General features: G+C 42.7%; 1 protein-coding gene across 1 annotated transcript; it reads right to left on the bottom strand.

Annotated features, from left to right (window-relative positions):
- Window positions 1–1,958: 1,958 nt before the first annotated feature.
- On the bottom strand, window positions 1,959–12,011 carry actr10 (actin related protein 10). Its single transcript, XM_023957888.2, has 13 exons — window positions 11,793–12,011; window positions 9,357–9,429; window positions 9,197–9,279; window positions 8,960–9,068; window positions 7,464–7,571; window positions 4,242–4,309; window positions 4,054–4,133; window positions 3,762–3,797; window positions 3,474–3,553; window positions 3,327–3,400; window positions 2,959–3,040; window positions 2,650–2,851; window positions 1,959–2,538 (listed from the first exon to the last, which is right to left on the bottom strand). The coding sequence occupies exons 1-13, from the start codon at window positions 11,867–11,869 to the stop codon at window positions 2,357–2,359; spliced, it is 1,254 nt and encodes a 417-aa protein (XP_023813656.1). The 5' UTR covers window positions 11,870–12,011; the 3' UTR covers window positions 1,959–2,356.
- Window positions 12,012–24,710: the final 12,699 nt, after the last annotated feature.

Here is a 24,710-nt window from a genome sequence, read left to right as displayed (position 1 = left end):
TCCTGGCCACTTATGGGCAAAGGCAGAGGACAACCTGGACAGGTCGCCAGTCTGTTGCAGGGTCATATATATACCTGGTGCAGGTTGAGGTCTTGGTGCAGGTTGAGGTCTTGGTGCAGGTTGAGGTCCTGGTGCAGGTTCAGGTCTTAGTGCAGGTTCACGTCTTGGTGCAGGTTGAGGTCTTTGGTGCAGGTTCAGGTCTTGGTGCAGGTTCACATCTTGGTGCAGATTCAGGTCTTGGTGCAGGTTCAGGTCTTGGTGCAGGTTCACGTCTTGGTGCAGGTTCAGGTCTTTGGTGCAGGTTCAGGTCTTGGTGCAGGTTCAGGTCTTTGGTGCAGGTTCAGGTCCTGGTGCAGGTTCAGGTCTTAGTGCAGGTTCACGTCTTGGTGCAGGTTCAGGTCTTTGGTGCAGGTACAGGTCTTGGTGCAGGTTCAGGTCTTGGTGCAGGTTCAGGTCTTTGGTGCAGGTTCAGGTCTTGGTGCAGGTTCAGGTCTTGGTGCAGGTTCATGTCTTGGTGCAGGTTCACATCTTGGTGCAGATTCAGGTCTTGGTGCGGGTTCAGGTCCTGGTGCAGGTTCAGGTCTTGGTGCAGGTTCAGGTCTTGGTGCAGGTTCAGGTCTTGGTGCAGGTTCAGGTCTTGGTGCAGGTTCAGGTCTTGGTGCAGGTTCAGGTCCTGGTGCAGGTTCAGGTCTTGGTGCAAGTCTTGCTTTGAAAAGCCACTCAGGTGAGAACTGTCCTGATATTCCCTGCAGTTAATTTGCGACAAGTGTCTTCAGTTTTGCTGCGTTGTGTGTTGATGGTTGTGTTGGAACAGCATTCGAGTTTAGCCTCTTTGTGTTAGCGCTTTGCATCTTGAATGTTGTGAACGTCAATTATGTTTTTAAAGTGAGAATTTGTCAGAGTAGATTCGAGTTTAGCTGTTTTAGACCAAAGAGGGATGTTTTTGAGAAAGAGCAACTGATGGACTGTTCAGAGAGCAGAACTTAGGAAAACTGTGATAGTTATAATACTTTTTATTTCTTAGACACCTTTCTCTGAATTCAATGTGGCTGAAGAGACAAAACACTATAAATATAAGCAGAACAGCTACAACTAGAGGTGAAAGTAGATTTTTGTTTATGCCGTTACTATAACAAATGACGTCAAAGTAAATCTTTTTAACAGCAGTAAATGCAGATTAAAGGTGTAACGATCAATGGATTGATCCAACCAGATTGATCTCTCTGATGTAGAAGTTGATAATTGAATCAAATCAAACAATATCGCTAAAAATAATTTAAAAATGAAATAAATCAGTTATTATTGATATTGGAAAATAGCATCTGGATTGAGGTTCAGGAGGTTTGAATTTAAGTTCATAATGACCAATCACAGCAGACACACATGTGATGTCATCAACACGGATCAGTCCATCATTCCAGTCCAATGTGTGGACAGACTTTGAGTAGAGTCATGTGACCATCCAGTGTCTAGAATGTTCCAGTCTTTTGGGCGGTGTTGATGCCCCGACGTAGCGCTTCCTCTGTACAGGGACGGTTAGGGGACCTTTGAGGGTTTTGATTTTGAAAGTCAACTTTTTTGTGACTCAGCAGTGTTTTCAGTGGACTGAATGATTCTTTTCAAAGACTGTGAACAAATGATCCAGACTGAGTCCTTCTTACCATCTGGACGCGTCTACACATACCAGGATGTTCTGCACGGCTTTTATCTGCAGCTCTAGAACCTCCACGGCGTCTAACGTCACAATATTCTCCTATTTCTACTTCCTATATAGGATCTGACCACACTTCCTTTTTGCTTCAAAAAATAAAGTTGTACAAAATATTTCAAGCTGTCGTTTATTTGAGAACAATCCTAAAACCATTCCTATTAACCTAAAAAATGACTTTATGTAACCCTGGGTATTTATTTGTAATAAAAACAGTTAAAATGCTTAAATAATTCCACAAACGTGCATCTGCAGGGAGAAAAAGGCTTTAATACCAGGATAGTGGAATGAACAGGTTTGTGGAAACACTGACATCTGACTAAAAGACCATAAGACACTCCTAATTTAATGGAAATGGTTGGTTTGAATGCATACATGCCCATTGGGAGAATGAAATAATTAGCATTCATGTCTATAACTCGCTCTGCAGATGAAGATGTTTAAGCCAACACGTCTTTATTTATACCTGCTCTACTGGAACTGTGAGCGTTACTGTCATATAAATGCAGCTGCTATGGATACAAGCTGCCTCCTTTAACACCACTGCAGCGTGCCACAACTGGGACAAAAGCAAGAGTGGGATTTGCACCAGCAAACCTGAGCACTGAGTCCAATGATGAGCAGTGATGGTGACTTTTGGACTGCTGGTCATTTCTCTGAGGAGAACGCTCTTTTCATCAGGGGGGGAGGAGTCTTCCCTGCGTCGTAGAAAGACTCGGGTGGAGAAGACGTCAAGCTGCACCAGTCGGGTATGCGGCCCGTCTGGTTGTAGTGATCCCGGGACACAGACCTGCTGCCCAGGATGTCCTGGAGAGCTCCAAATATGGCTCCTGGAAGACAGCAGACATGATGGTCACTGTGGTGGTTACTGTGGTGGTTACTGTGGAGGTTACTGCTCCGCCTCCAGCAGGGGAAAAGCTCACACTCATGCCACAACAAACCTCCCAGCCATGCCGTGCAGTTTGGTTTGGAGGGTGGAACGTGGATCTGAAAGCTCCTGTTGACCAGCACACTGCTGTATTTGGGTTTTTCCATCAGGAGGCGTATCTCTGCCAGCAGGCGGTGGAGGAAGCCGGGCAGCATGGACGTTCCCCCGATGACTACCAGGTTCTCACAAAGCACTTTCCGAGTGTCAATAGGACACTGTTGGAGAAAAAAACCAGCAGTCAGCCTTCACTGCAGGTTGGTCAGAATCACGCCAGGAGTTTCCTGTACCAATGAAACGCAGACAGGAATCAAACTCCTCCTACCTTGACCAAAGCATCGAGTATCAGAGATGCCACACTCTTCTCTTCATTGTCTTGTTCAAACAGAATCTCCATCACAGAGTCCCTGGAAAACAGCATCCCTTTAGAAATGGTTTTATTTGACGGCACGTCCAAAGACTTCAAGCTCTGGTACTAGGGCAGGGGTCCCAAAATCCAGGCCTGCCGGTGTCCTGCTGGTTTCCCAGAATCCCTGCCTCATCTGCTGCTGGTTACCTGGATCAGGTGTGTTTAGCCGATCAGGAGCTTCAATGGCAGGACGGTTGGATAACATGTAGGACACCGGCCCTCCAGGCCTGGATTTGGGGACCCCTGTCCTAAGGTAACATGAATCCAGATCTGAACTACAGTACCTGACAGATCCGTTGATATGCAGGATTTTCTCCCCATCCAGCGGGTAATCCACATCTGGAGGAGGGGTGGGACGCTGCAATCACGAGTTCCCCCGCCATCAATACGTTTCTCCACAACTACAGCCTAACTGCTCCATCATTACTGACCTCTGCCGTCCCGTCCAGGTTGAACTTGGCTGCTTGCATCTTCAAACCTCTCTGCAGGTCACTGACAAAACAGGTTCTGACTGCAAGAAGGAGAAAAGGATGAGTCTGCTCAAGACGGGGCATCAGGCTGATCTGCTGTCAGATTCAAAATCCTCCATTGATGACCTCATCAATCTCTCATTTTTATCTGAGATTAGTGAACACAAAAACCATTTCTGGCTCCTTTAGCCCACCAAAAGTGGAAACAGAGGCAGAGAGAAGAAGTGTTTTATTTTCAGTCCAACTTACCCTTAATGTCTTCCACTATTTTCTCTGAGAGGGTTCCTAAACCAGAAAGAACACAGCAAATGACGTCTGTTTAAGGTATGCTTTCAACATACAATGATGCTGCTGTACTGCAGTAAAATAATACATGTTCATTTTACTCTAATGTATGATGAATCATCTGTTCTGCCACAATGATGAAGATCTGGTCATTAAAATCTTTTTTTGGTTTGTGTTGTATTTACCTTTACAATAGAGAAATGTTTAAATACACATGAGTCTAGTTTAATTTGATCTAATGGAATGCAAAGGTTACCGATGACAGCTGGAACGCTCTGCTTGGTGCTGCTGTCTGCGTCCACGGTGCACTGCTCTGCAACAAGTCTGTTCAGTTCACTGCAGTAGAAAATAAGCGGGAAATTCTCAAAAATAACCTACATTCTCCTCAGAAATGACCCTTTTACAGTCCCATGTGACACAATAACACCCAGCAGAGAGGCTTACCTATGAATGGCCTTCCCTCCCAGTGGGAGAGCCTCCCAGGCTGAAAGAATGGGAGTGCACTCGTACACCTGAGTCAGCACAGTTAAGGAGGCTCTAATGCTCAACGTGAACTAAAAGGAGGATTCTACTGAACCACAGGAAAAAGAAGCAAATCAAAAACGTCCAATCATACACTATATAGTCACAAGTGTTCAGTCAAAGCAGTTTTTCTCCAACAGCGTCTGACGCTTCCAGAGCCCAGTGATGCTGTAGGGACGGAGGGAGCCGGTTTTCTGTTGGTTCAGTGATAATCCAAACAATAAACCAGCAAATATAAAAACAGAGAGAATGAGTGAGAGAATGAGTGAGAGAACGAGTGAGAGAATGAGTGAGTGAATGAGTGAGTGAGCGAGTGAGAGAACCAGTGAGAGAACGAGTGAGAGAACGAGTGAGAGAACGAGTGAGAGAACGAGTGAGAGAATGAGTGAGTGAATGAGTGAGTGAGCGAGTGAGAGAACCAGTGAGAGAACGAGTGAGTGAATGAGTGAGTGAGCGAGTGAGAGAACCAGTGAGAGAACGAGTGAGAGAACGAGTGAGAGAATGAGTGAGTGAATGAGTGAGTGAGCGAGTGAGAGAACCAGTGAGAGAACGAGTGAGTGAGCAAGTGAGAGAACGAGTGAGAGAACGAGTGAGAAAATGAGTGAGAGAACGAGTGAGAGAACGAGTGAGAGAACGAGTGAGAGAACGAGTGAGAGAACGAGTGAGAGAACGAGTGAGAGAACGAGTGAGAGAACGAGTGAGAGAATGAGTGAGTGAATGAGTGAGTGAGCGAGTGAGAGAACCAGTGAGAGAACGAGTGAGTGAATGAGTGAGTGAGCAAGTGAGAGAACGAGTGAGAGAACGAGTGAGTGAGAGAACCAGTGAGAAAATGAGTGAGAGAACGAGTGAGTGAGCGAGTGAGAGAACGAGTGAGTGAGCGAGTGAGAGAACGAGTGAGAGAACGAGTGAGTGAACGAGTGAGAGAACGAGTGAGAGAATGAGTGAGAGAATGAGTGAGTGAATGAGTGAGTGAGCGAGTGAGAGAATGAGTGAGTGAGCGAGTGAGAGAACGAGTGAGAGAACGAGTGAGAGAACGAGTGAGTGAGCAAGTGAGAGAACGAGTGAGAGAACGAGTGAGTGAGAGAACCAGTGAGAAAATGAGTGAGAGAACGAGTGAGTGAGCGAGTGAGAGAACAATGAGGGAACGAGTGAGAGAATGAGTGAGAGAACGAGTGAGAGAACAATGAGGGAACGAGTGAGAGAATGAGTGAGAGAACGAGTGAGTGAGCAAGTGAGAGAACGAGTGAGTGAGCGAGTGAGAGAACGAGTGAGAGAACGAGTGAGAGAACGAGTGAGTGAGCGAACGAGTGAGTGAGCGAACGAGTGAGTGAGCGAACGAGTGAGAGAACGAGTGAGAGAACGAGTGAGAGAACGAGTGAGAGAACGAGTGAGAGAACGAGTGAGAGAACGAGTGAGAGAACGAGTGAGAGAATGAGTGAGAGAACGAGTGAGAGAACGAGGGAGAGAATGAGTGAGTGAGCGAGTGAAAGAACAAGTGAGAGAATGAGTGAGAGAACAAGTGAATGAGCGAGTGAGAGAACGAGTGAGTGAGCGAACGAGTGAGTGAGCGAACGAGTGAGTGAGCGAACGAGTGAGAGAACGAGTAAGAGAACGAGTGAGTGAGCGAGTGAGAGAACCAGTGAGAGAGCGAGTGAGTGAGCGAGTGAGAGAACGAGTGAGTGAGCGAGTGAGAGAACTATTGAGAGAACGAGTGAGTGAGCGAGTGAGAGAACGAGTGAGAGAACGAGTGAGAGAACGAGTGAGTGAGCGAGTGAGAGAACCAGTGAGAGAACGAGTAAGAGAACGAGTGAGTGAGCGAGTGAGAGAACAAGTGAAAGAACGAGTGAGAGAACGAGTGAGTGAGCGAGTGAGAGAACCAGTGAGAGAACGAGTAAGAGAACGAGTGAGTGAGCGAGTGAGAGAACCAGTGAGAGAACCAGTGAGAGAACGAGTAAGAGAACGAGTGAGTGAGCGAGTGAGAGAACAAGTGAAAGAACGAGTGAGAGAACGAGTGAGAGAACGAGTGAGTGAATGAGTGAGTGAGCGAGTGAGTGAACGAGTGAGTGAATGAGGCAGGAAGGAATGTTTTTTGGTACAGAAATATTTTAAAAAGTGCTTTTTAATTAGTTCATCATTCATGGATTGAATACAAAAAATTCAAACTAATAGAAAAGTTAATAAAAATGTTAGAAGAACTACAAAGACAAACACGGAAAGACCTCTTGTGACCAGAATACAGTGAGGTGAAGAACATCCAACACTGTTGCAGCAGCTGCAGACTGAAATCTGAAGCATTTCTAGTGATGTCGGGAAAATTCCCTGCAGTACAAACTGGATCCCGATCTGTAACATCTACCTGAAGCGAACCGGTCAAACGAGGTAACCAGGATGTGAAGTGACTCAAATTGATGTATTGAGGCAGAGGGAGCTGTTGAGGGTCTCCAGGGTGGGGAGGGGGCAGCCAACAGTCTTTTTGGACGGCGTTATGACCCGCTGAGGCGCCTTCCTCTGAGCCTCTGAAGCAGCACGTTACTATGCTTTCTAAAGGCCAACACCAGCCTCTGTTTTCATGAGTCTCCTCAGGAAGTCCAGTCTGTGCCGGGCCTCTTTCAGCAGCTCAGTGGTTCTGGCTCTCCTGGATCTGGACTCCCAGCAAGCAAAAGTGTGTCCCCCTCTCCACACAGTCCCTACTAATCAACAGTGGAGGACCAGCTGTCTTTTTCTTCATTTACAGGTTGTCTACTCTCAGTTGTTTGGTCTTTGAGGTTGGTTGACCTCATATTTATAGACATCAAAAAGCCCAATGGAAACTCATGGATGTGTTGTTCTATAATTATACATCAATTACACAAAAGTTGATTGTTTCTGTCAAGACAATCATCCAGATAACCTTCCAGCTGTGCAGTGATTGGACACTAGATGGTGCTGGATGAGGCTACTGCTGCCTAGAACGAGTAAACATAAACCTGCTAGTTATGAAAACCCTTTCATATAAAGTCTATAAGGATGCTTTGAAATGATTGACATAATCTCCACTTTCATGGGGCCTGATGGGATTTCCTCACATTGACACTGGTTTGGAAGAATACTGACATCCTCTACTTTTTGGGAAACTTGCAGCTCAAACTGAAGAGTGAAGGATACGGGCAGAACAAGCGTCTCCGTGTAGCCACAGTCCAACACCAGAGCGGAGTTGATGCCTAAGGTCATGATGGCCACGAGATGACTGGGAGCATAAAGCACAGAGGGGACCTAAAAAACACCACAAACACGGCTCAGGGATGCTGGTGGGCTCAAACATTAGGATGTGCTGTGGCCTACCATTACAGACACTATTATATTTGTTACCTGGGATGAAATACTTGTAGAACAATCTAGTATAAAATATCATAAGATATGCAGCTGTGGTGAGCGGGCAGCCAGACTGAGCAAAGGCCCTAAAGTCAGGGACATGTGCTCAGTCTCCCCAAAGACGCTGCTGTGCTTTTTAGTTACACTTCTACAAACGTCCAATGAAAATAGTTTTAATTTATATTTCAATAAAGAAGAAAAATGTGGAGTGGTATAAAGACGACATGATTTTGGAATTGCCACCCTTCAGTTTGCAAACATGAACCGTGCATGGATGGCATTAAGGAACGCCGCTTGGTTTCTTTCTCACAAATGTTCCTGATTCAGCTTCAAACTCCAAGCATGTGAGCAGAGCAGACGCTGAGGAAGTCTAAAAAACTGAAATGATGGGTCCATGTTGGGTTTAAACTGGATCGGTTCTCTAGGTTTTTGGTTGTTTTTTTTGTTTTCGGTTGTCTTTTGGTGAAAAAGTACTAGCAAATGTAAGTTAGCATGTAGCTTACTTCAAGCTGCCATAAGATTGTTTTAGCCCATTTAAGGTTCCCATTTAGCGCAATTTTCACCGTCTTTTGCGATATGCGTACTGCACAGCTTGATATCACAATAATGATAAATTTGCGATTTATTGTGCAGGCCTAGTTCATAGTGTCTGTATTATTAACTGACTACTTTGGTTCTTCTGTTATCAGACACGGTTCTGTCTGATAACAGAAGAACCCAAGAAGTCATCATTGATGTGTCCATTCAATGCAAGCAGAAATTCTCCATGTCTGTTTAAGGGTTTTTAGCTAACGCGTGCTGGTCTACTGTCAATGGACAGCCCTGAGGGGCTCAGTCCACACAAGCTGCTGCGGGATTTCAATCAGCACATTTCTAGAAAAACAGTCACCGTTCAGCCTCAAAGTCTGGGACTTTGGTTTTGTTTACCACTTATGGGTACAGCCAGATCAGCCCCTGTGGTTTTGGTGAACATTCATGGAGAAAAGTTGTTTTCAAGAAAGTCTTAGTAGGAGAAGTAGAACAAAGGCTTCATGGGAAACAACGGTAGCCTCCATAGCTGCCTGTGAAGCGGCTTGACTTTATTTTTTCAGGCTTGAGGTAAACACAGAATTGTGTTCAATAGAAGAGAAACCAACTTTTACTACACAAACAACACAAGCTCTGTTACAAATGACAAGAAGTGACAACAACAAAACGCTGAGAGTTTTGTGGTAAATTCAGCTTCATATGGAGTCAGTAAAGTGAAGTAAACAACAAAAACCTCTAACAGAAAACATGATAGAAAGTACCTCAAATTGCTTGAAAAAAACCTTGGTGAGAGTCTCTCTGAAGTGGGAGGGGCAGAGGATGGACTCGATGATGACCACTCTTCTGTCGCGGGGGTTCACCAACAGATGCCTGTAGATGGAAGAACTTCAGAGCGGTTTCTCTGGATACTGCCTCAAACCTCCTTCTGTTGCGTGTCCCGTTACTGAATGACCAGAACAGGCGGCATCTCTACATCCAGTAAATACAGACAGTCTCACCTGAAGTACAGAGTGTGGATAAACTCTTTGAGGATGGCATACAGTTCTTCTGTGTTGATGTTGTATTGAACAACCTTGACCGTCTGAAAATGACACATTACATCTGTCATGCATTATATTTACAGTACTGCAGTTCAAGTGACAGTCACACCAGACTCACCTGCTGCTGTCCTGGTTTCTGGATCTCGCTCGGAATTATGAACCTGGGCCCCGTTTCCCCCGCAAAGCCACATCTGTGAAAACAGCTCTACGTTACCATTCAGTCACATTTCCTCCCATAACCTCCTCTAAAGAGTTGCCATCAAGTCACTCCATCAGGACTTTACTCAACCATCACTCTTAGCCTTAGTGCCTAATTAGCCTAAAAACTGAGACAAAACCAAAATGAGTTCAGTGAGTTAGAATGATAACAGCTGCTTTCACTAAGTGAGTTGGCTTCAGAGCAGCAATAAGGATAAATAAATCTGATGTTCATTGTTGAAAAGCAGTCCTTTTATTTAACGACCCACTCCAATGAAAGGGGTGTTTTTGGTGCCTTTAGCGTGTTCGTGGAGCATTTCTCTCATGACAGAGGACATAGAAAAGAAACTTAAGACTCAAACTGTTTCTGAGGATTTCTTTATTCACGGTAAATCAGGATCAGACGAAAAAATGCTGTTCGAAAAAGCTTGTAGCTGCTAATCAGCTGTGCAAGGAGTAACCGTACAGCGAATGGATTACATTCAAATACAGTAGAAAACTGAACGGAAAAAAAAGACATAATTGAAATCAGTTCTAGAAAGTGTGTTAGTCTGGGGTGGAGCTGGCAGAGCAGGGGGTGGTCCTCACTTTGTGACATCACAATGTCAAGAACCACGTTTTGGTGGATTGGGAGGGGCTGGTGCTCAGAGAGCAGCTTTTTAGAAAAATACTCAGAAATGTGTGATTAATGCATATATATGAAAATACAGACCCTTTTTTAGAAGGCATAGTCCCATAAAACAATAGCCAAACACAAATCATTATCCCCAAAGCAGGCTTTAGAGGCAGCAGTTGTTCAAATCCAGTCTGTGTCCCACCGGCCTGAGCGCCATTGTCTGTAACGTTGTTCTTCCTGTTCTTGTGAACCGAGTTCAGGATTATTATTTATAATTTAATAATTCAGCCCCTCTTCACAACCAACATCACACCTTAAACATGAGTTCCAATGACAGAATATGATGGGAGGAGCAGTATTTTTCAGAAAAGAAAACCACAAGAGTTTGATGCATCAAACTAACCAGGTATAATCTTACTGGTGCCAAAAGCATTGAAATGGAGATAAAAACGCTCAATAAAAGAGGACAGACATCCTGTTTCATGTGACATCATGTGCTTTCCCAGTAGCCATCATGCGTCTAACTCCACGCATCAGCAGGCTAAGAGCAGATCAGCTGCCTCAACATGTGCTGGGAGTCTGAAGGACCTCTGTGTGGTCTGGGTCAAAGGCTCCAACTCTACAATCACAATCTCCCCCAGGAGTAAAAAAAACCCCTCTGAACTGCAACCATCCCATTTTACCACTAAACCTTCCCTTCAGGACCTCCTCTCACCAACAGCCACGTGTCAAACTCCAGGCAGGAGGTGGAACACTTGGAAGCAGAGACAACCACCTCTGCATCCCCGTGAAGAAGACCACAGAAATGACCGTGGACTTCAGGAGGGACAGACAGACCCCCCCTTCACACGGGAGGGGCCGCGGTGGAAGTAGGAGCTCAGTCCTCCTACAGGGGTGTGGTGGACAGCATCCTGTCCTCTGGCATTAGGAGCAGGACCACCAGACTGAGGAACAGCTGCTCAACTTTGGAGGATCCCTGTACCCCCTCCCTTTATGTCTCTGTTTACACCCCCCTCTCATGGACAAACATCTCTAAAAACAGATATACATTTACATTTAGATTTTGTGTTAAATTGTTCAATGTTGCCTTTGTAACACATGGATACAACGTTTTCCTGTCATTTTTATTTGCACCATAACCGGCTGACCCGGGACCAGAGCCAAGAATTTCGTTTTACCCTGTGGTGAAAAGGCAATAAAGAATCCGTGAGTTAGTTGGAGTGTAAAAGTAAAAAAACGCCCCAAAAAAAGCTTTTGACCATAAAAACCCCCACCTGGATTAAAACGTTCCACCTCCACAGAAGAGGACTTAAACCTCCAGGATCCTGCCAGGTTTTGGTCCTTACCCCCCTTCCTGATCCATCCTGGTCCCCAGCAGAACCTCAGCATCTTCAGCCCTGCCTCAGTCTGAACCAACATGGCTGCTGTCACCACAGTCTTCTTCACCTTTGCTTTCTCTGGATGATTCTCTATCATCACAGGAGCAACTATGTACTGAAACTCCATCAGGATTTCCCTCCACTGTTATTACCGAGCTAGCATTAGCCGACCGGCTGTTAGCCGAGCAGCATCTAACGTCTGACCAAGAGGACAGACTTTAAATCAACCACACAGATACAGCAGTACACGCCAACACACAAATACACACAGACACAACTCCGTTACGTTATGGTAACCATTGAAAGTGTTGAGTTACGATGTAGTTACTATTAGTATGAATAGAAAACGGCTAGCACTTACTTTGTATATGCCGCTCCTAAATCAATCACAACTGCGGTCTTCTCGCCTCCACTTCCCAGCCCATCGAACAATGGCATTTTCCTAACCGGTCTGCCCTGGAATCACACGGTCGCAGGTCCGATCACCAGCTGCTTCGACACATTGAGCATAACAAACGTCTGGCTCGTAGTAAAACGCTGTAGACTGACGTCATCAGGGCGGTGAAGCACTTCCGGTTCACATGTCAGCGGTATGACCAATGAGTTATATCACTAGAGGAGACATCACGTGATTCCTCATGGGAGGAGAGCGCCGCCATCTTGGTGAGGTCAACTTACTGCTGCAGTGCAGCATGTGAACACATTTTTTGCATAATACCAGTTCATTGTTTGGGTTTCAACTGCCAAAATCAGAGAACTGAGTCCATGAAGGAGGAAGGCAGATCATTTCACAGGTAAGTACTGTAATTCTTTTCTTTTAAGACTGTAGGGGCTTCATTAATAGAACACATGTTGACATGTATGATGCTGCAGGACTGTTATCAACATGCTGCATGATGTACGGAGAATTTGCTGTCGACATAAATGTAAACTTTATTTTGCTAAACCTGTATACAGCATACTAGGCTATTATAGTAATATAGATTTATACATTTCTGACTCAGAGACTGAACTTTTCTTGCAGGTTTCCAATGGATTCAGACTTAAGGAAAAAGTGGATCTTATCAATGAAAAGAGCTAACCCAAATGGATCACTGTGGTACCAACTAGTGATACAGTCTGGATATGTTCAGAACATTTGAGGAAACACATTTTGATGAGAGGCCAGACTGTTTGCCTGAAACCTGACACCAAAACATCAGTGTTACACAAATTGATCACTAACATGAATCAGTATAAATCTATTGTTTTTATTTGTTGTTGTTGTTTTTTTAGGATAAATCTATTGTTTACTTTTGTACTTCTTTTGAATATTTATTTTATTATTATTATTATTATTATTATTATTATTATCATTATTATTAATAGACTTATTTTTTTTATTGTTTATTTACTTATTATTTATGTATTGTTATTATTTATTGTTTGCATTGAGTTACTAGTGATTTAATATTATTATTACTATTATTATTATTATTAATAGACTTGTTTTTATTATTATTTATTGACTTATTATTTATTTATTGTTATTATTTATTGTTTGTATTGATTAACTATTTATATATTATTATTTGTATATTATTGACTTATTTTTGGGTTTTTTAAATAATTCAAATTACATGTCAAAGAGGTCTAGAATTTCTAAATGATTAGAAATTATTTTTAAAAATTCTTTGTAATAATTTTTTTTTTGTAAGAAGTCCTGCAACAATGCATTTTCATTAAAGTTTGAGCTTTTAAGGCTGACTGTTTCTCTTCTTTAACAACAACAAATGATGTATCTATATATATATATATTATATATATAAATATAATGTATTTACATATATGTATAAATATATATATAAATGTAAAAATATATATAGTATATAAAAGCTATTTAGACACCTCTAAAAGCAATAGAAATCATTGGGCGTCGTCGACCTCACCAAGATGGCGTCGCGCTCCGCCACCGTCGGCCAGGCTTCTAAAACGGGCGTGTCTCCTCTAGTGATATAACTCATTGGGTATGACAGTCATCTCTATGGACCCTCAACCAGTTCACCCAAAGTTAAATACCACCCACCAAGCGGAGAAAAGACGACTAATTACATATGTTAACATTTCATAGCGAAAATTAGGCTACTTTCTTTTATTTTTAAAAGATAATCATTACAAAACTCTTGCAGACACAACCACACAATGATCTAAGGCACAGCTCTTCACAAAAACAAAGAACAAAACAAAAAAATTTATGCATATTTAAAAATAAAAACTTAAAGCATAAATAACTAGTTTCAGCATAAATCACAATTCAAGGCAATCAACAATCTGGACCTTAGATCAGTAACTATTCTGTAGCAGAACTACAAATGTCATCAAAGGATTTGAGTTCTGAATACATTTAATGAGGATAGATAGAATCTGACTTCATTTTTAAAACACAGCAAATTCCACCGATCCTTTTTCCATTTTTTCTTATTAATATGATATTTTCCCAAAATCAGGAGGATTTTTTACTAATTTTGTTGTCTCTTTTGACAACTTACTGTTTTAAAACAAAACATCTTTTTCTGTGAACTGTATGAGGTTCATTCTTTGACTAAGCCAGTTATGAAAATCTGGCCACAATCTTTGGATCACTGACATGAAAACAACAGCTGTCTGCTTGTTTCTGGGGCTGTATGACAGAAATCACACGGATCAACCTCAAAGCCAAATCTACTCCTCAACGTCTCTGCAGATGGGTAATAATTGTTTATCATTTTAAACTGCATTTCTTTCATTTTGGGAACCACTGGCCATTTGATGAATCTCCATAGGTGAGCACCTGATGTGACAGGTGTCTCAGTTATTTTATATTTCACTTTTCTGTCAAAGTCATGGTATAATTTACCTTTAAATGATTTGTTTAGGTATTTATTATCACATTTTTTTCATTAAGTTTTATTTCACCTTTTACTGAATTTGGTAGTTTAACTTGAACATTGGAAGACAATATAGTATTTTTTATTAGACGTATTAAAGCACCTGGAATTACTCTGCAGGTTTTCTGAAATTCTTTGGTTGAGCATTCAATATGATAATTGCTTTTTAAGTCTCTTAATTGAAGAATTTCTCCATTTGAATCAAGAATATCACTTAAAAAAGAATCTTGTGGCCAAACCAATTCCGATTAACCCTTGTGCTATCCTAGGCACTTTAACATTGGGAGGTGGGTCATCTAGACCCACTAGACAGTGCTCTGAACCTTTTTTCTTCAATGATTTGTGATCTTCACTGGTGTCCATGGATTACATGAAATCTTTCCACCTTTATCCACCTTTGTCATGGTAGGGAGAACACATCAATGGAAGGGGGGGGGGGTCATCTAAGATAGCACAAGGGTTAAACATTGTCTTCCTTTTTGTGGTAATTTATCTGTTGATCCACAGGGGGCGCAGTTTGGGGTGAAATTATGACTAAATATCCTTTTCCAGTGGAAAAGTACTTGTTTATGAAATTCTGAAATCTTTATAGGAAGTTTGGAAATTTCAAAGTAAAATCTCAGCAAAAAATCTAAGCCACCTACTTTTTTCAAGATGTTTGTGGGAATATGAAACCATATTGAGTCAGGGTTAGCCATAAAGTCTTGTAACCATTTAAAGTGGTCGTTGATTCATTGATCATTGATTCTAAATCAATTGTCTTTATAACCCCCAAAATTAAATTCCTTAATTAGTTGAGATTTCAGATTTAATGGGTCTTATTTCTCCAAATACATTTATAAATAATTGAGTTAATTTTTTGACATTCTTCGGGTTGATGTAGAGAGATTGGCATTGATACATTAATTTGGAAATTCCTTCTGATTTGGACAAGTTTCTTCCAAAAATGGTTAAAACTCTGATTTACCAATGATTTAATGATTTCTGCATTTGGTCAATTTTTTCCATCATGTTTTTTTCTCCTCTTTCTTTTTTATCTCTATTTAGAAATTAATTTAATTCCTAAATATTTCACTTCATGTTTTAAAAATAGGCTACATGTTGCATTTGGTCAAACGAGCTGCAGACAAGATGGCTGATGGATATCCACTCCATGCCGGAAGAGGAAGTTGAAGTTCTCCAAAACTGAGTTTTGTTTGTTTTGTGTTTTAGTCAGTCAGTCAGTCGGTCGGTCGGTCGGTCGTGTGTTTATTTAGTTTAGTGGGAGATGAGCATCAACAGAAGAAGAACATAGAAGTGAATCAAAGAAATGTATGTACGCTTGGTAGGGGGGTACTTGGACATCACTGCCAGCAAGCAGCAGATGTCCCCTCAGTGCCCTACCCGCCAATTATAACCCTTGTGCTATCTCAGATGCCCCCCCCCCTTCCATTGACGTGTTCTCCCTACCATGACAAAGGTGGATAAAGGTGGAAAGATTTCATGTAATCCATGGACACCAGTGAAGATCACAAATCATTGAAGAACAAAGGTTCAGAGCTCTGTCTAGTGGGTCTAGATGACCCAACTCCCAACGTTAAAGTGCCTAGGATAGAACAAGGGTTAACTACACCCCTTTAATACACACACCCTTTACCCCCCAAAATATACACTCCAACACAAACACACACATGCACACACACGCCCTCAAAACACACACACACACACATGCATTTCACAAGGAAGGTGGGACCTTGGACCATCTGTCCCCTACCTCGTGTTCCCTGGGTGCTGGTTTCCTGGGCCCAGCGGTCCTCTCTCGATGTTGGGAGGGGGATCCCTGAGTTCTCTGGCAAGATCAAGAGCCGGGGACCACATCACATCTGAGCTGGGGGGGTGTCCGTGTCCCCGTGGTGGGGGTTCTGGTCCTTACCCCTGAGCGCTGGGCCTCGCCAGATTTCCAACTGTGGCTGAGCCTGGTCGGGCCATGTTTACAACACCTCTTGTGGACCCCCTCTTCCCCTGGGTGTCCTGCTCCAGGGCGGGGACGGCTGGCCCCTGCCCTGCTCTCTCCTGGACCAACCGTGGGCCTGGTGGGTGGCTGCCTGGAGAAATGTCCTACATCATCAGAAAAATGCCCCAAGAACATGTTTAAAACACCAAACACACAATTTTTATTGGAGTGGTCTTTACAAGGTACCTCTAGCATCTAAAGAAACTGATGGAAAATGTTGTTTCTACAAAATGTGGTTGGGGAGATTCAGGCCCGAACAAGGTTTGTACTAAACCACATTGAGGTGCTACAAAGCCGTCTTGGGGAGAAAAAGATGGAAGTTATTTGTTCACCAAGTTACACAACATTTCCTTTAGTAGCTTTTGAGTATAGACCTTTAACCCTTGTTCTATCCTAGGCACTTTAACATTGGGAGGTGGGTCATCTAGACCCACTAGACAGAGCTCTGAACCTTTTTTCTTCAAGGATTTGTGATCTTCACTGGTGTCCATGGATTACATGAAATCTTTCCACCTTTATCCACCTTTGTCATGGTAGGGAGAACACTAATGGTCCTCTTGACTCCATAGGATAGCACAAGGGTTATTGTTTGGTCCCATACATTCCTCATGGTAAAAAATATGTCTTCAGATCAAATGGTACCAAATGTAATAGCCCACCATTCCTAACAGAGCTTTACAAACTACAGATGGTTGCATGTTGATGACTAGTGTAGAAGAAATGTGACAAAAAAGATGCGGCATAAAACATATTAAAATACAATTGAGAAGTAAAAAACAAAACTCTTAATTGTTTTCAGCAATAAAAGAGAAGAACACTAGTTGATTGGTTAAGACAATCATTTTAAGTATAAAATAAAATTACAAACAACAAGCAGACAGTGTTAAACTTGTATCTTTTGAACCGTTGTTTTCATGCAACATCACTTGATTGTCTTTTTAACAAAAATGTTTGACATTTTCATCCAAATATCATCCAAAAGCTGTAAACAGAACTGAAAGAACTTTGGAAGAGGTCAATTACAAAGAACCAGTCCTGCTATGAATGCAAAGGTTTCCACTTGTCAAAGTTTGTCATCACAGAGACAGGAGTTTGTCAACTTGCCACACGTGTGTGTCCTCCTTAACATTTCCTGCCTCATCATAGCCAGCCTCCAGGCCTGGGGAGGGTTGTTGACCAGAGACAGGTTTAGGTCAGTCAGCAGGAAGAGGCTCTGTGTGGCTTCAGAGTAGAAAGGTTCTGTCTCCGTGATTTAGAGTGAATGGCTGCTGACACATTCACTCAGTCAGCTTGGCGTGCAGCTCCGGCTCCGCCTTGCTGTCAGAAATCACAGCAGGAGAGGCAGAGTGATGCGTCTCAGGGTCAGGGTCACTTGTTTCCACTACAGCAGCTGACTGACAACAGTGTGACTGGGTTCGGCGGCGTTCTGGATGTACTCAGAACTTGGATAACATGTCCCTTCTCAAACAGCGGGGGAGAGAGCTTGAGCGCTTCGATGGACTCTCACTGATTTACTGGTATGTGGGGAAAACGTTGAAGTAGGGTTCAGTCAGTTGGCTGGAAGACGGACGGACGTTTAGCCGATAACTGGACAGACCTTTTCTCTAGTGTTCTCCAATCCTCTTCTGCATCAGTTTCATCAACACCCATCTGTCTGTGATACTCGCTGTTTTATGGGGAAGTTATTTTATATACAATTACAACATTTTGCTGTGGTTATTGTTTCTAATATTTAGATGAACAACAATCCCAGTGGAATGTGTTTTATTTTGTTCATCTACTGGATGAGTTGTGACAATGTACAATATTGAGATCTTCATTTAGGTTAGGTTGAGATATAACAAATGAGTACCTAAAGTATTCCTAAACTGTTTAACAATAGTTTGTTTGTTTAATAGGAAGGTAACAACTCCAGAAGGTTTTTTCAAGACTTATGCAGAACTGATGAAGCAAAATAATTATTGATGAAGTCCAAATTAAGAAAACTTTATTAATGCTTTATTTCCATTTACAACAAAACTTAAAATGTACCTGATGGTCAGCGCAACATTCATTTATTATAAAAACAAAGAATTGACAACCATTTAATTGAATAAACAGTGGATTATACACTTATTAAAACCATAAAAACAAACAAATACTTTTTCACAAATAATTAAAAAGTGCATCATTTAGTCCTTAAAAAACTACGGAAGCGGATTAAATTCAGGTAATAAAATTGAGTGATCTCCATTCTAATCATTTGGAGACATGGTCTGTGCAGAAAATGAGTTTGTGGATAAACAGGATCCGTCTGTTTGAGTTTTGAGGTCTGCCTTGTCGCTGATGCTTGTGAAGCTGCAGAGGCAGGCAGGGAGCGTCAACAAAGTACACAAATACAACCCAGAGACACAAAAGCAGATTCTCAGTAATTTTCCATAAATCATTTCAAAAACATCACTCATTATTGTTAAAACAAAGTCAACAGAAATCCCTAATATCATGACTGTTTCTCTCAGAGTGGACCAGCGTGTTTGAGTACTGCAAGTTATAGACGCGTCCTTATGTCCTCGCTTAGGGACTACAACTGATGTAGTCCTAAAAATTAAAGGGAAAACCAAACAAAGTACAGCAAAAAAAGGGAAAAATAATTATATCAAAACTAAATAAATAAAAATTAAAGAAGAATATGTCAAAGACAGAAGAAAATTATATCAAAAATAATTCTAAAAAACTCCTGAAAAACAGACTGTTGAGCATCCAGCAGGTCATCCACAGACTTTGCTCCCTGATATTATAGTCAGGATTGAATCACAATGAAATAAATTAACAAACAGTTCATACTGGTCAATATTTAATACTTCCCCGATGTTTTCCTCTGACATGTTTGTGGATAAAGTCAGTAGGAAAAACACATGTTGATATAGTGACTGACACTCAAACTACACAGATCACGTCTGTGACACGGACACTTTGAGGCTTCTTTACTTTGAATTGGAGATCCTCTTCTTGGGCAGATGAGGGTACAGCCCATCATGTTTGGAGTTCTTAAAAATATTAGAACGAAAAGATTTGATTGCAGGTCATCTGTTTTATTATTACTTTCAAACTGGCTACAATATGCATTACATTACAATTATAATTTGCAGTCACTGAAAGGTGCATCGGCCATTAAATTTTTTTTTTTAAATTAACAAAGACTAAAAAAAAGACTAAAAAAATCTCATGACCACAACACAGTTTTAAAAACATCTCATGTTGCAGCTGGGGTCTTCTACCAGAGGCCTGGGAGCTTGAGGGTCCTGCAGGATGTCAGCTGTTCCTGTGCTTTTCTGGACTGAGAGGTCTTTCCAGGGATCTGCTGCAGCCCCTGCTGTTGCCCCCAGTGCTCCAATTACCACAGACACCACTGTCACCTTCACTTTCCATGCTTTCTCCAGTTCTCCTCAGTTTGGCAGTTTCCAGTGCTTCAGGTGTGGCATCTGGCCGACTCTCTTAGGTACTTGCATTTTCACTGCACCTCTTTGAGCCTCTGTCAGCTGACCCCCATCCCTCCGAGCTGTCTTGGTTTTGATCTCAAGTTGAGGTAGCAGTTGCTGTTTGTGGAACTTTGAGTTTCACGACCGGCTTAAATAAAGGCTATGACAATAAAGAGACCAAGTAAGAGTTAACAAACGTTGATTATGAAACAAATCATTTAACCAAATAAATATGAAAGAGGGGGAAATAATAATAATAATAATAATAAACTTTATTTGTATAGCACCTTTCAAGATAAAATTCACAAAGTGCTTCAAAGTAAAAACACGATAAAATATGGTAAAAGACAGAATATCATAATATATGAAAAAGGAATCTTTTTAGCTGCTTTTTAAAAGCAGCTACAGATCTGAGGCTGAGAGGAAGGGAGTTCCAGAGGGATGGAGCCACTGCTGCAGAGACTCTATCACCTTTAGTCTGTAACAACCAGCAGACCCTGGTCACATGACCTCAGGGACCTGCTGGGAGTGGACGACCACACAAGGTCTTTTATATAGACCGGTCTAGTAATCAAGACAAGAAGATATAAAAGCTGGATGAGCATCTCCATCTCACAACGCAATTGGACTCAGTTCAGCAGTGTTTTTAAGATGATAAAAACAAGAACGAACAAGTGACCCGATATGAGAGTCAAGGGATAAAACCGGGTCTAGAGTGACCCCGAGGTTCCTGACAGACGGCTTGATAAAGGAGGCAAATGGACCGAAACACTGGACTATCTGGGGGAGGCAGCTGTCAGGAGCACAGACTAGAACCTCAGTTTTAGCTTCATTTAGTTGGAGAAAATTATCATTCATCCAATTCTTGACTGAATCCAGACCCCTGCATAAAACCTGTATTTTAAAAACATCCTGGGGTTTAAAAGATACATAAAACTGAATATCATCAGCATAAAAATGATAAGACATATAATTAAAAGAGCTTAAACTATGCCACAAAGGCAGCAGATATAATATGAACAATAAAGGTCCCAAAACTGAGCCTTGTGGGACACCAGAAGTGAGCGATGCAGAAGAGGACTTTAACTTGGAAAAACTACAGAAAAAAAGATCTACCAGGTAGATATGAGGAGAACCAGTTTAAAGTGGATCCGGATACACCAACCCCGTTTTTTAGCCTGTCCAAGAGGACGTAATGTCAAAAGCTGTGGTCAAGTCCAGTAACAGTAGCATGGATCATTTTCCTGCATCACTCTGCATCAGGTTGTCATTAGTGACTCTGAGAAGGGCTGTTTCAGTGGAGTGAGCTCTGCCAAAACCTGACTGAAACTGATCAAAAATGCAGCGACTGTCCAGAGCAGTTGTAAGTTCTTTAGCAACAACTTTTTCTAAAATCTTGGACATGAATGGAAGATTTGAATTAAGTCTTCTTTTAGGATTTAATGCTTAAATTATCCATTAATAGTGTGAATCCAGTGTGGGTTGCCTCACTGGATAATGTTAATTGCCCATTGTTCCCACTGTGAAAGCATATAAATATATAAATTATTGAATCCATTAAATACAACGATCTCTTATTAACCGGAGAAAGGTAGTCTGCTATCTCTGGGTGGGTGGAGTCTCCCTGCCCCAGGTGGAGGAGTTTAAATATCTGGGGGTCTTGTTCACGAGTGAGGGAAGACTGTAGTGTGAGATTGACAGGTGGATGGGGGCGGCGTCCGTAGTTATGCGGTCGCTGTATCGGTCCGTTGTGGTGAAGAGAGAGCTGAGCTGAAAAGCAAAGCTCTCAATTTACCGGTCGATCTTCGTTCCAATACTCACCTACGGTCATGAGCTCTGGGTCATGACCCAAAGAACGAGGTCCCGAATACAAGCGGCTGAAATGAGCTTCCTCCGCAGGGTGGCTGGGCGCTCCCTTAGAGATAGGGTGAGAAGCTCGGTCACCCGCGGAGAGCTCGGAGTAGAACCGCTTCTCCTCCACATCGAAAGGAGCCAGTTGAGGTGGCTCGGGCATCTAGTCCGGATGCCTCCTGGACTCCTCCCTGGAGAGGTGTTGGGGGCATGTCCCACTGGGCGGAGGCCCGGGGAAGACCCAGGACACGCTGGAGAGACTACGTCTCTCGGCTGGCCTGGGAACGCCTCGGGGTCCCCCCAGAGGAGCTGGAGGAAGTGGCTGGGGAGAGGGAAGTCTGGGCAACTCTGCTTAGTCTGCTGCCCCTATGACCCGGTTCCGGATAAGCAGAGGAAGATGGATGGACGGATGGATCTCTTATTGCCTCTCTGGCTGTTCAGTGCTCATTGGCTCTTCACTGTCGAGTAGCTCCAGAGGTTGTGTCTGCTGGATCTTAATGACTGCCACATCCTCAGCCAGGATACTGTGGAGCTATTTTTCCCCACTTGAAAGGGAAAGCCTTAGCCAGGGAACTCATTTCTAACTCCAGACACTCACTTCCCTCCAGTTTCTCTGCAGGTCATGACAAAGAGCAGAGATCTCGCTTGGAGTGAAAGGTAAACTCTGCCAAACAACGGTAAACACTCAGTGTCAATGTGGTGAGAAAGCCAAAGCCTCAGTCCCAACAGCCCTGACGGACGGATACTGGCTGTCTGCGGGTGAAAAATGGGCAAACCTGCATGGGGCACACGGGTGGCCCACTTGAAATCTCAAAGTTGTCGTCCGCTCGGTGAGATGAAAATGTTGATGCACCTTTTTCCACGGGATGCTGCGGGCGACAGGTTATAGTGAACACTTATACAACAGGTAAGGGTAAGTAAGGGGGGAGTAGGTAAGACGCAGGCGTGTGGTACATGCATTTGAAACCTTTAATTTATTACATCTAAGATACAAAAGGAAACTAAAAACATCAAGAAAAATAAATCACAAATGTTTTCTAGACTTACCAATAAAGGCTGAAGCTTAGCCTGGAATGGAGTGTTGAATAAAACGCCGTCATTATCCATCCTCTCAGCTTCCTGACACACAGAACACAGATGCACATCACTGCGACGCTGTGGATCAGAACCGGAAGCATGTGGACCTGGTCAAAGTTCACACCTGCAGGAGCTCAACAGTTAGTCCACTTGTTCTGTGCTCATCCATGTCAAGTTCTGTGTGCACAGAACAAAGTTTTAGCCAGAAACTGTTATTTAGTAATGTGTTGATGCAAAAAGGTCTCCAGGTGAAAAACACGTGCACACATTCAACTGTCAGCTGTAAGACATAGTGTCTGTGGTAGTTTGTGTAAATCTCATCTGAACATATTTTTTGTGTGTTTCGTGACAAATTTGTTGTGATTCTGGTCAAAGGAAAATTAGTTTGAAACGCTGATTGAAACTGGAATAGGAGCTTTTTGTTTCAGAAACTCCCCTTTTGCAGCAGCAGAGTAGAAACTGGTTGAGTCTGTTGGTGGAGGCTTTACTCCAGTCATACCAGGACGGCTGGTTGATTGTTCTAAATGTACAGCTTTATGGAATATGTCTCAGCACAAGCTTGAAGCATGGCCAACCCATCCCTAGTGGAACATCAGGCCTGAAAAGTCTTAGTGATTGCATCATTATTGCTGCTAATCTGGACAGATGAAGCAACAGAGCTGACGCTGTTGTGTGAACAGGATAGGACTCGGGAGACAGCCCTGAGGGACGCCAGCGCTAAGAATAGTCACAAAAGCAACTTTACTGCTTGAATGATCCGTATCTGGCTCCGGCTTATTGATGCTGGTAAGAACATGTGTTCTTCTTCAGTTGTTCTTTGCTGTCCTGTGTTAAATGTGGGATGGCGCTGGGACAAAGTTTGGATCCAGCTGGATCTGTCACTCACCCTGAAAAGATGGTTCCACAATAAAACAAGCAACACTTGTTCTTTGACTCTTTAGGTTTGAAATAAAGTTGACTTAAATGACTGTGATTGACACTGGGAGACGGACAATTAAAGGAGTCCATTTGTGCTGCGTTAGCCTCGGGGGGAGCAGTTGGTCAGCTAAATGTGGATGCTGAGTGGACAGCTTCAGTTGGCTTTAAGGGGAGCTGAAGGGAGCCGGGAACACTGCATGGAGACCCGGACTCCGAGATACAAACTGTGTCGACATCACTGCGTCATACGAAGGACCGTCCTCTGCGTTCTCATGATTCTCTCCTCTCAGAAGTTACCCGAGCTCTGGGACTACTTCCTCATATATGTCTCAGGCGCTCTAGAGTTCAATCCAGAAAGCAAAGACGTCGACCTGGGACTGTTCCCCTTAAGGATGAACCCCACCATTAAAACCAGGTAGGTTTCTCAGATGCTAAATGTGGTCGTTTTGGTTTGGGTTCAGAAGAAAAGGAAACTCAGTGCACACCAGAAGAAAGAGGTGATGTTTTTATGAATATGACAGAACGGATGTCATTCATTCTCACTGCAGCTGAATCTGTTTCTGCATTCTGAGGATGAATCCTGAATACTGCCAGTGTCTGCAGTTGTTTTGGGAACATTTGGTTTGGCTGTTGAAGAGTCTCTTCATGCTTGAGGATGCGCTCGTGTTCCAGCCTGTCAGCTGTTTGCTTCGTTCTTGTCGTGTGGATTCAGTTTTCTATCAAATGTTTAATTACATTTGAAGATAAATTCAGAGGATTTTGTGCTGTTGGGGATGAGCTGATGCCTTTAGAATATTAACATGACCTGAGCAGAAAACGTTCAGCAAACGTTCCTGAATTCTTTTTGTATTTCTTAATAAAACCTGCTACTGTGGTCAAAACTAAATAAGAAGCTTGTTCTCGTTTGTTTTATAGTAAATAGAGAACATCAACATGAAGGAAAGCAGATAATCCCAAACCTCACTTTTAACTTTAAATAAAGTAGCAGTTCACATCTGATGTCTGAACGAGCTTCACAAAAGACCAAAAATACCTGGGTAGGTTTTCTCATCCAGTCCTGATTATTATAATTCATT

The sequence above is a fragment of the Oryzias latipes genome, chromosome 8, assembly GCF_053564925.1.
Source record: "Oryzias latipes strain Hd-rR chromosome 8, Olatipes_Hd-rR_3.1".
NCBI classification, from domain to species: Eukaryota; Metazoa; Chordata; class Actinopteri; order Beloniformes; family Adrianichthyidae; genus Oryzias; species Oryzias latipes.
This window is presented reverse-complemented; position numbering and strand designations above follow the sequence as displayed.

Excerpts from the sequence above, each read along its gene's own strand:
- actr10 (XM_023957888.2), bottom strand. The coding sequence starts at position 11,869 with ATGCCATTGTTCGATGGGCTGGGAAGTGGAGGCGAGAAGACCGCAGTT. Across the intron at positions 3,798-4,053 it reads GAGCGTTCCAGCTGTCATCG|GAACCCTCTCAGAGAAAATA; the intron begins GTAACCTTTGCA and ends TTTCTGGTTTAG. Across the intron at positions 2,539-2,649 it reads CTGCACGGCATGGCTGGGAG|GAGCCATATTTGGAGCTCTC; the intron begins GTTTGTTGTGGC and ends GCTGTCTTCCAG.